This window comes from Fundulus heteroclitus, unplaced genomic scaffold (assembly GCF_011125445.2).
Source record: "Fundulus heteroclitus isolate FHET01 unplaced genomic scaffold, MU-UCD_Fhet_4.1 scaffold_106, whole genome shotgun sequence".
NCBI classification, from domain to species: Eukaryota; Metazoa; Chordata; class Actinopteri; order Cyprinodontiformes; family Fundulidae; genus Fundulus; species Fundulus heteroclitus.
The window spans coordinates 329,521-340,982 of record NW_023396519.1 but is presented as its reverse complement, the minus strand read 5'-3'; the positions used below and the strand labels follow the sequence as shown (position 1 = coordinate 340,982).

Sequence of the window (11,462 nt, the reverse complement as noted above, 5' to 3'; positions counted from 1 at the left end):
AAACCAGAAAGGGCTGTCTGGCATGAACAATAAGGGGTGTGGACACATTCGATCTGCACACAGCACACCGAGCCTGTTCAAACGAACACACAGTCACATACAAGGAGAGGCAGACAGCCACAGGTAGACGCAAACTGCTCCAAATCCTCCGAGATGGCCGGCATCGCAACCAAGCTCCAGCATTTCAGGGAGAAATCCAAAGGGATCGGAAGCAACGAGCACGCGGTGAAATACCTGAACCAGGACTTTGAGGAGCTGAGGAACAGCTGTCTGGAGAGAGGACAGCTGTTTGAGGATGACTGCTTTGAAGCTGTGCCTTCCTCCTTAGGCTTCAACGAGCTCGGTCCTGCCTCCTACAAAGTGCGGGGAGTCACCTGGAAGAGACCCTCTGTGAGTGCTGCCTGTAAATGCAGATTTCTGGGAAGCCACTGTAGTTAAAGTGATAGTTCCCAACTAAAATATAGCATGAGAAAAGGCTTGTGTAGTTTTATGTAGGGGAGGCTAGTCTGTATTCCTTATAATCACAATTATGGTGCTTTTATTATCACATTTATTATTTAGACACTTATTAGCTGCTAATATTCTAACTACACTCTGTCAGTGCCTAGGTTTACCATACATCCAGATGCGTTGGTACTTGAGGCTGAAGCTTAGCTAAAAGCCAGCATTTACTGCAAAAGTTTGTCTATAAAGTTGGAAGAGACGTATCTTCCTGTGTGAAACACAAAATGAAAACAGAACAAGTCGATCCACTCCTGGTCGGTCTGGTTTAAGTGAACCTGGTTTTATTGATGTTTCCTCTCCCTCACCTTCTCTTTATGAGGTTGTTACTTCTGTTCTCAGTACATGCTTCACACAGCAAGATCATAGCTGCCCAATTTAAATTCAATATTGGTTCAAATATCTCTAACATGAATGTTTTTGTTTTGAGACCGGACTTGTTTTAAGATGGTTAAAGTTCATTTTGATCTTGGATGCTGGCAGACTAGCTGGTAGCTTTAGCATCTGGGAACAGCTAATTTGGAATAATCCGGTCTAAAAAAGATAATATCTTAACTAAATACTATTTTCATAATTTATATGCTCATAGCTTTTTTTTTAACAAGAAATGTTTTAAATGGTTAATTCTCAGTATGCATTTTATTGGGGAAGAACCTTTGTGACGCACAATGTCCAATGTAAATAATCATTGCCTTGTTTGTAAATTATCACCCAATGTAAAATGTGACGATGTTTCATAAAACAGTGTTTGCCAAAGCCTCTATAGATGTTTTGGGATTAGAGTGGTTTCTGCTCTGGTCATGATCCCTCTTTCATTTGCCGTTAAACTGAAAGCCTCAGGGAAAAAGAAGTCTGTATTTGCCTTGAATGAAGATGGCGGCTACTGTCACTTCCAAAAATCCTGAACCGTCTCCTTAAAAAAAAAAAAGCATTTTAAACGGATCAGATAAGAGGCTCGTATGAGGAAGTAGCACAGTTTAACTTGTTTTATTGGTCCTTTTCTTTTGTAGGAGTTGTGCTCAAACCCAAAATTCATCTCTGACGATGCCAACCGGACTGATATTTGTCAGGGAGCTCTCGGTGAGACACAAAAACTAACACACATAAAACATGTTTTTTTTAAAAAAAAAAAAGAAGAAATTAACCAACACAGTTCGACTCACTTTCAAATGCATGACAACCAATTGTATCTCACCAGGAATGCACCAGACAATTAGACTATCAGCATTTCCCATGCAACATCTTGCCATCCTGAACTTTTCCAATGCTTTTGCATGTTTATCTCAGCCTTTCACACTGACCCTCTGATAATGCTGCAACAGTGATGCACTGTTTTACCTGACGACGTAGTTTATTAATCTCTTGTTTCTCCGCCTACACCCAAACGCCTCCGCCATACGCTGGTGACACTGAGATGAGTCACAATGTTTTGGAGATATTTTGCTATTAAAACATGGAACCATCCGAAATGTTACGGGTGTTAGATTAGCTTTTTATTATCAATAATTGATTAATTAGTTAATTAACTAATGTGATTTGTATACTTATTATAACTGGTACTAATGACAGTAGTGGTAGTAGTGGTCATGTGGCAATAGTATTTTTAAAAAAAAACTTTATTTAGTATTATTATTACACATTTCTCACTAGCACTGAGCCTCAAAATCCTTTGAGTTATCCAAACCAGCCTGACCCTGAGTGAAAAAGTAATTGCAGCCTTATTATTATCCATCTATTTTCTATACCTGCCACTTTCATCATGCAGGGTCACAGGGGCCTAACTCCAGCGGTCTAAGGGCCAGAGGCCGGGTACACCCCGGATACGTCGACAACCATGCACACTCACACCTAAAGCCAATTTAGAGAGATCAATTACCCTAACGGTCATGTTTTTGAACGGTGGGAGGAAGCCGGAGTATCCGGGAAGAACCCACAAATGCAGAGGGAGAACATGCGTACTGCAGGCAGAAAGGGTTTCAGCCCAGAAGCTTCCTCCTTGCAAGGCAACAGTGCTTCCAACTGCGATACAATGTGGTGCGCCCCTGTATTTATTTTTGAACAAATTAGATGCACACCACACTAAATTATCTGTTGCCACTTTATCCTGCATCACATGTCTGGCTTTTATTCGGTGCAACCGACCAACACAGACGTTGTGCTCTTGGGTGTGTTTTGCAGCGACGTGGTACTATCTGAAACGTTGTGGGTGGTGCATTAGATTTTCGTTGCTGATTCTTTTGCAGGTGACTGCTGGCTCCTGGCAGCTATTGCCTCCCTGACTCTCAACAAGCAGGTTTTGTCCCGCGTTGTGCCTCACGACCAGAGCTTTGAAGAAAACTATGCGGGAATCTTCCACTTCCAGGTACAGGAACGCCTTGACTGTCATACTGGGACAAGAAAGTTTGATTTGCCGCGTCATTTATTTATTTATTTTCTTTGGTTCGCAGTTCTGGCAGTTCGGTGACTGGGTCGACGTGGTGGTCGACGATCGTTTGCCCACCAGAGATGACGAACTGCTGTTTGTTCACTCAGAGGAGGGCTCCGAGTTTTGGAGCGCCTTGCTGGAGAAAGCCTATGCTAAGTATGGTTAAATCTGAATATTCAGCCGTTTGTGTCTATAGCTTTTAATCGCTCTTGACCTTAACTAAGCTCATTTTCTTTTAGAATAAATGGATGTTACGAGGCTCTTTCTGGAGGCAGCACCATTGAGGGCTTTGAAGACTTCACCGGGGGCATCGCTGAGCGACATGAACTGAGCAATCCCGATCCACGGCTCTTCAAAATAATAAAAAAGGCCTTGAATAGAGGCTCCCTGTTGGGATGCTCCATTGATGTTCGTCTAAGTTCTGGTTTCCCTTGGCACGGTTGCAATCTTTGTGGGGTTTATCTCCCATGATTTTTGTTCTTCCCATTTCAGATCACCAGCGCAGCTGATTCTGAGGCGATTACACACAGAAAACTGGTGAAGGGGCACGCTTACTCGGTGACAGGAGCAGACCAGGTGAGGCTCCAGGCTTTGGTCAAAGCGCATCCTCCCACTGGAAGCAGTGCTGTTTCTGCTGACTTATGCGATCTTCTGGTCTCCGTTAGGTCGAGTACCAAGGAGACATGGTGCAGCTGATCAGGATCAGAAACCCATGGGGTCAAGTGGAGTGGACGGGACCATGGAGTGACAAGTGAGTTTTGCAGAGAGATGATATCTTCTGAGAGAAGATTGTTAATGTGACTCTACCGCAGTGGAAAACCAGAGGTGGGTCCAGTCCTTTTGTGGCCCAGCAGATTTTCAATAGATTGCCTTAAAGTTATGAATATGTAGGGCCCAAGGGTTATGTAGCTTTAGCATCAGTTATCTTCTGAATTTTGCATAAATTGAATGGTATGCAACTTTTTAAAGATCCCTCGTTTCACTTAAAGATTACAAGAAAATCTTTAAGATCCTCAAAATGATTCTTGGCAAATGTAAGAAGGACCTTTTTGCTTACTTTGCATAGTGGTCATTCTCTGCTTTGGACTCTCCCATTGAGGCCATTTTTACCCAGTGGCTTTCTTATTGTTAAATCATGAGCACTTACCGTAGCTAAGGCTAGTGAGGTATGCAGGGCTTCAGATCTTATACTGGATCCTTTTGTGACCTCCTGGATTAGTCGTGCAATGTGCTCTTGGTGTCAGAAAACAGACTGTGGACCCAGATCTTATTGTTTATTCAAAGAAATCGGGGAACTTCTGCAGGAAGACGCAGTTAGAAGCTTGGTAGCGCAGAGAGCAAGCATAACTCGCTGCAGCGCTGTCTTGACAGATGAGCATAGATCAGTCAAGAATTGAAGGACATGGAGGGGTCATACGCTTAGGGCAGAAATCATCAAGCAAATCCAGATGTTAGGCAAGGGTCGCAGTAGGTTTGGGCAATATGGACCAAAAATGACATCTCAATATTTTCAGGCTGAATGCCGATAAACCATATTTATCTTGATATGTTTTTCTTTTCGTAAAGTAATTATAAAAAGCCATCTCTGAATAAAAGCTTTGTACCAAATGTCTAACAGGGCACATTTTTTTTTAACAAACAGCTGTAGATAAATATGAGAAACAGCTGGAAAATAACCCAATACATAATCGCATAATTATAACGCAACGTAGACCACCTCGAGATAAGTGATATAGTCTCATCTTATATCTCTTTTCAAAAAAAATCTTGATATTTTTAAAATCTCTATATATTGCCCAGCCCTAGGACGTAGGTCAAGAAACAAGGTCTTTGTCCAGAAATCAGAAGCTCAGTAGATGTCAGGGCAGGACGGGGCAGGAAAATCCAGGGGACAGAAAAAGGTAGTAACAAGGAGATCAGACAAAGACATTGAAGGAACGCCGGACATCTATGGGCAATGGCTTTCAGAGCCAGAGTGCAAACAGGCCCTAACTTTAAAAGGCTTCACCACTGTTGCATGTTTTTCTATATTTGTGAACAATCCGCAGGGTTCGCTGAAGTCCCAGAGCCTTAAAGCTGGCTTTGTAACCCTACCCAAAATGCAAATGACTGTTTCCAGGCAGTTGACAGGCCTGGGCGTGGTTAGTGAAATGGAACGAAAGATATTGGGTTAATCACACTTATCCAATTATATGTTTACACAGGGTCCGGTTAGTTTCAATAGCCGTTTCCTGATCAAGTTTTCCTGTTATGATGTTAAAATTTGTTTATTCACCTGAAACCTTCCAGTGTGATGGTAGAAAAAGCAAAAACAAGAGATCTGTACACCAGTTTCTTCACCCGAAGGGCATCTTCCAGCAGAAAACATGTAGTTTTCTGCTGGAAGATGCTGCAGAACAATAAAACAACTCATGTAGGAGAGAAACAACATGTTAACTACAATTGTGGAGTGGTGTATTACTGATTCAGAAACATATTTATATATTGTTTTGTTAAGTTACTCCAGCAGCTTTTTCTAAATGACTTCTTTCACCCCCCTACGCCCAAACTGTCCAAATGTGACACATAGATTAGACATTTTAATTGTTTTAACTCCTCTGTCATGCTTAAAACGCTAAAACACACAGACAAACACACCCAGTGGCTAGGCTGGAAAATCCTGTTGTCAAACAGCTGTATTTATACTCTGGATTTAAGGCTTGTTTTGTGGTTGCTATGTAAATATAGAGTCCTGCGCTACTTCCGCTATCCCCCCACCCCTGACAATGAACTCAAATGTCACACTTGACATTTCTTTATTCTAGCTCGTATGAATGGAGCTCTGTGAGCAGTGAGGACCGGGAGCGACTGACCAACCGTTCTGAGGATGGAGAATTCTGGTGAATCTAAATGACTGTGAACCAATCCCTTTTTATTTGCAAAGAAGAAGCCATTTGGCAATCTGTCTTTCTGTGTTTTCACATCTTTGTTTTCCACAGGATGTCTTTCTCCGACTTCCTTCGTGAGTATTCCCGCCTCGAGATCTGCAACCTCACCCCGGACGCTCTGACAGACGACGAATACCAGAAATGGGCAGAGGTAGAGTTTGAGGAGACGTGGAGGAGAGGCGTGTCGGCTGGCGGCTGCAGGAATTATCCAGGTAGGCTCAGCTGGAACAGAGCGCTGACAGTGCACTCCACATTTACTGTCTGGCACCTTTTGTAAAGATCTCACTCTGACACATTTAGAAAAATATCATATTTTATTCAAGTGGATTCAGTGGGAAAATATGTTGAAGCATACAGGAAAAGGGTGCTTTCTCAAGTTGCTCTTTGCCCTTTAGCTTAACCAACAGGTTTTCTATATGGTTTAGAACTGGGAACGGAGAGAGCATTGGAAAACAGGATGTTACTGCAATAGAAGACGATTTCCTTCCTTTCTTAAGAAGAAATGCATTTTCAAAACGTTTTAATAGCTTTACCAGTGGTGGCATTAAGTGTGCAAAGTGCTGTGTGTATGTATATACCAAAATACAGACTTGACCGCATCATCAACTAACACTTGCTGCCCTTTTTAGACACCTTCTGGACAAATCCTCAGTTTGTGATAAAGCTGGAGGAGGCGGATGATGACGATGATGACGAGGAGGAGGAGGGATGTACGCTCATTGTGGGCCTGATGCAGAAGAACAAACGTCGTAGGAGGAAAATGGGGGAAGACATGGAGACAATTGGATTTGCAATTTATGACGTGAGGGCATGCCAACCAAGTACAAATGAAAGCAAGAATAGAAAGTAGAGAATATGTCACATTTGATGAGATTCTGACCTTGGATTTGCTTCTTTTTTTTCTAGCTTCCTGAAGAGGTATGTCACCCAGCAAGTCTACTGGTTGCACTGTGATGTTTTAAATTCTAAAATACATTTAGATGGCCTTTTAAAGGATGTACATAATGATTTTCAAAACCCTTTCTTTACCCTTTCTAAGTGACTTCACGGTTTTAGTTCATTATAGTTCCACAGCTGAAATAGAGAAAAAATGTAAAAAGCGCGAAGGGAAAGCAGCTGAAAATTGCCAAAGAGTGGTGACATTATGCTTGGAATCCCAAACTTGTGTCCTTTGTGTATACCACAATATCCACTGAAGAAAAATAAAAGTAAAGGAAAAATCTCCAGTTCATAAAACTTTGATTTATATGACGATTTATCCAGTGACAAGGACAAAGTCAAGAGAAATGCTGTATGACAGCAGTAGGTTGGCAGTAGACCCAACAAGCCAGCACCAGTGGAGGTACTTAAAAACACTCCATAGCACGCCCAGTGTGCATGTGATTCAACACACTTACAAACTACCTCTTTTGACAAAAACTGTAATTCTAAAGACTAAAATTCTGGCAGGATTTAGAAAGACATTATTGTTGTCTTGATGGGCACGGGTGTGTGTCCGCATGTTCCTCCCAACAAATTGCTTCAATAGAACAACCCACTTTTTATTAGCAAACAATACGGTGCTAATGTAAGTCTCACTTTTCTCCACATAACCAGTCCATGTTTTACTTTTGATTCATTCAGACTCTATAAGCCCATCTGTGGTGGTTAGTTTTAACACAACATGTTGTTTGGCCCTAAAGAGTCTCTTCCAGGCAGTTCTACACATATGGTAGATGTAAGGACAATTAAAATACCGATATGCATTGAGACTAGTTGCAGTTAGTGGCTTTCCTTCATTTGTTTTAAACAGGTTAAAAGAAACACCTAATTATAATTACAAATATTCAATGGGATCATTTAAGGAGTGCACTCAATGATTCAACATAATGAGAAGATTAATTTTACTGACAAAGGACACATGAAAAGTAAAAAGGAATGCTGTTAAAAGAACCTTCTTACTTGATACACTTTGAGCTCAAAAACAGTTGATGGTGCGGTCTGGCTGTTAACTCCCCGCTCGAGCTAAGTATGGCAGCCTTGGCATAAACTATGTTGTCTGGGTTTTGGTTGTTCTTCCCTTTGCATAATCCTGGCATAAACAGTGCCCCTAAGAGAGAGACTGTTATTGTCATGATCTTGGTAAGAAAAGTGCTCACTGCTTGTATTTTCTGTGTCGCCAATAAGCATCCACACATCTATCCAAGACATTCTTGTTTAAAAATGGTATTTTTTTGTCAAGAAAATAGTCCTGTCCAATAGTCAATCTGACACTGGGATACACATGATACATCATCATCCGTAAATCTTACTTCCTGGTTTTGAGAACGCCATAACTATAAAATGAACTACAAAATCGTTTTTTTAGAGGTATAAAGTGCTTTCAAAAATACTATTGTGATTTGAAAAATGACGGACAGGCAGATTAGATTTAGGTTTCATATCTTTGTTATTTCTAGGTTTTATTATTCAAAATTATCACAATTATTGCCTGTCAGATATTATTAAAATGTTATTTTGAGGGCAACAAGGAGCGTTATTATGTAAGACAGCTATGTATGTGTTTTTTTTTTAGTATTCTGGCCAGAGACAGGTGCATCTGAAAAAAAACTTCTTCCTGCGTAACCGTTCGGCAGCACGCTCCGACACCTTCATCAACCTGAGGGAACTGAGTAACCGCATCCGTCTTCCACCCGGAGAGTACCTTCTTGTTCCCTCCACCTTTGAGCCCAACAAGAACGGAGACTTTTATGTGCGAGTGTTCTCTGAGAAAGACGCAGATTTTCAGTAAGCTATAAACACCAAGCTCCCAGTTTCATACAGACGGTAATTTAGTGACTGCATTACTGATAGAGCTGACATTTTGCTTCTTTCAGAGAGATTGATGATCCTGTAGAAAGCAACGTGGAAGAGGTAGAGTCCTGTGTTGGTTTTGTGATCTTCATTCAATTTGGTGAGCAAATGAAAACTTGCGTTTATCGTATTTAGATTCATATTGATGAAGACGACATCAGTGAAGGATTCCAGAGGCTGTTTGGACAACTTGCAGGAGATGTGAGCATGCTAAAGATTTCTTTACTGTCTCATGCTGTTCAATCTCTGCTGTTACAATTAGTGTCCGTCTCGTCTTTCAGGATGTGGAGATTTCTGCATTCGAGCTGCAAAAAATCCTCAACAGAGTGGTTTCAAGGAGTAAGAGATTCCTGCTTCGCTTTTCTTTCTTATGGATATTTATTAGATCCAGGCACTTTTTACATGATGTATATATTTTTAAGGAGAGGACATCAAAACCGATGGATTTAGTCTTCCAACTTGCCGCAACATGGTCAACCTGCTGGATGTATCCTTTCTTATACTCGTTTTTCCTCTCTATATTAATTCTAACCAATTTATCGCTCAATGATATAATAAACAATTGTCTTCAGATAACTCAAGAAAAAAAACTAACAAAGATTTGGGAACGTTTTTTTTTTTTTTATGAAAATGATGTCAACACTCTTTAATTTAATGTTAAATAAATGACACATTAAATCAAATTATTTCATTAAGTTTTGTTCAACTTTTGCAATAAAATTAGATAGAATACAAATACACTCAAATTTCTAGGACCCTTGTGTTTTTTTTTGTTTTTGTTATCTTTAATTAATTTGATAATACATATATAAATAAATCAAGAACATTAAAATGTATTTATTTATTTGATAATATTGAATTACTTATCGGTTCTGCATCTGTATTCCATGGTTTTACTGTATATTTGGTAGGTTCATTGTTTTGTTTTGGACTTTTTTTGACAAAAGAACAGGAACTCTGGAATGATTTGTTTTTTGTTTGTTTGTTTTTTGCTAAATTGAGTCTGAAATTGAGATCTATAGTATAAATAAAATACAGCATTCTAGGAAAGAAAAACAACTCATATCAACTCTGAAACATGGAGATGGAAGTCATGATTTGGGGAAGTTTTGCTGCAACAGTACCTGGCCAGTTGAATATTATATATCATCCACCATAAATTCACCATGTACCATCAGAGGTTTCAGGAAAATGTGAGACCATCATGGAAATCACTAAAACAAAAGCGGAACTGAAACCTGACAATGACCCAAAACATACCAGTAAATCCACAAAAGGCTGTCTGAGAACTAAAGAAGCGAAGGTCCTGGGCCAGGTCGAAGCCTGGATTTTGCTCTCATCTAGATATTTTTAGTTGTCGCATTCGTTTTCTATCTTGTTCCAATTTTCCTTGACATTTATTTTAAAAGGAAAATGGAAGTGGTAAATTGGGCCTGGTTGAGTTCAAGATCCTGTGGACCAAGATTGAGAAATTTCTGGTTTGTTCCTCTTTTCTTTTTAACTCTATACCATGTTGTCCTTAACAGTGCCAGACTAGTGATAACACGCAGTATCTTCTTGTTCCTTCACTCAGGACCTGTTCAGATCAAGAGACGTGGATCAAAGCGGCTGTATGAGCGCCACCGAGATGCGGCTCGCCGTCGAGGAGGCGGGTGAGAAAACGTTTATCAAGTTTTATTTTTCTTTTAGAACTTAAGGGAGGCTGAGTAAGATTCAAGTAAAACAAGTCAGTATTAGTTGAGAAAAAGGTGTGTGATCGGTGCGTCTCCACAGGTTTCTCTCTGAACAACGCCCTGCATCAGATCATTGTGGCTCGATACAATGACAATCTCTCCATTGACTTTGACAACTTTGTGGCCTGCCTGATTCGCTTGGAGTTGCTCTTCAGTAAGTTTTATTCCCCTTGTGGACATTTGTTTTTTTCACTTGCTCTCAGGATAATATCATAAAAGTTAAGATTTCTGTTACTTCACATCCTAACAGACGCCTTCAAGGAGATGGACAAAGACGGGTCTGGTACTATAGAGGTGAACTTCGAGGAGGTAAGAGCCTGCAACATGATGCAACCAAGAAAAAGCTGGTTGGAAGGAAAATATAGAAACACTAACTTACTAACGATTTAATCCACAGTGGCTGGACCTGACGATGATGTAACAGACCTGTTACAGACCTAAACTCTTTTGTGGATTTGTGGAACCAATAATGCCAGGAGTCATCAACCCTGAACATTTGCTTGTGTTTTTGCCAATTGTAGAAAGAGGATTGCTTAGAGGTTTATCACTAAATATTAATTTTGAGGGACCAAGTATTGGTAACAGTTGTATTATTTGCCTACACAATAAAAAAAAAATACAATCAGCAAAGGTGAGGTGATTCTTTGAAGTGGGATCTGTGTGGGTTGAAAAAAATACAGCAGCTTTCATTTAGTCTCCGTTCATTCTCTGAGCTTTGATGAACAAGCCTAGAAGTTGTTTGACACTTCATGAAATGTACTTAGTGGCATTCATATCAAGAGATAGATGAGGAAATTAAGACTTTGCTCAGGTGGGTGTGGTAAATATGAGGAAGCTGCCTGTAGCGCATCAGCTCAGCTCTCTTAGACACTGAGGTTGGCTCAGTGCCCAACCATGATTGGAAAAAAAAAGTGTTATATGCAAATTTTCCTGGGCATTACATTTTACCATTAACCCAATTAAAGCCATAATTTGTCATCTTTAAACTGTGTTTTTGGTAAACTGAGCAATGAAAATATTATCTTGTTGGTTTTTAGTACTGTG

General features: G+C 40.2%; 1 protein-coding gene across 1 annotated transcript; it reads left to right on the top strand.

Moving 5' to 3' along the window:
* The first annotated feature begins 61 nt into the window (after positions 1-61).
* LOC105923340 (calpain-2 catalytic subunit) lies at positions 62-11,024 on the top strand. Its single transcript, XM_036128676.1, has 21 exons — positions 62-390; positions 1,512-1,581; positions 2,745-2,863; positions 2,949-3,082; positions 3,166-3,334; positions 3,419-3,502; positions 3,592-3,677; positions 5,731-5,805; positions 5,905-6,065; positions 6,483-6,655; positions 6,760-6,771; positions 8,408-8,619; positions 8,709-8,745; positions 8,821-8,886; positions 8,967-9,024; positions 9,108-9,172; positions 10,095-10,163; positions 10,259-10,337; positions 10,459-10,572; positions 10,669-10,727; positions 10,816-11,024. The coding sequence occupies exons 1-21, from the start codon at positions 154-156 to the stop codon at positions 10,837-10,839; spliced, it is 2,103 nt and encodes a 700-aa protein (XP_035984569.1). The 5' UTR covers positions 62-153; the 3' UTR covers positions 10,840-11,024.
* Positions 11,025-11,462: the final 438 nt, after the last annotated feature.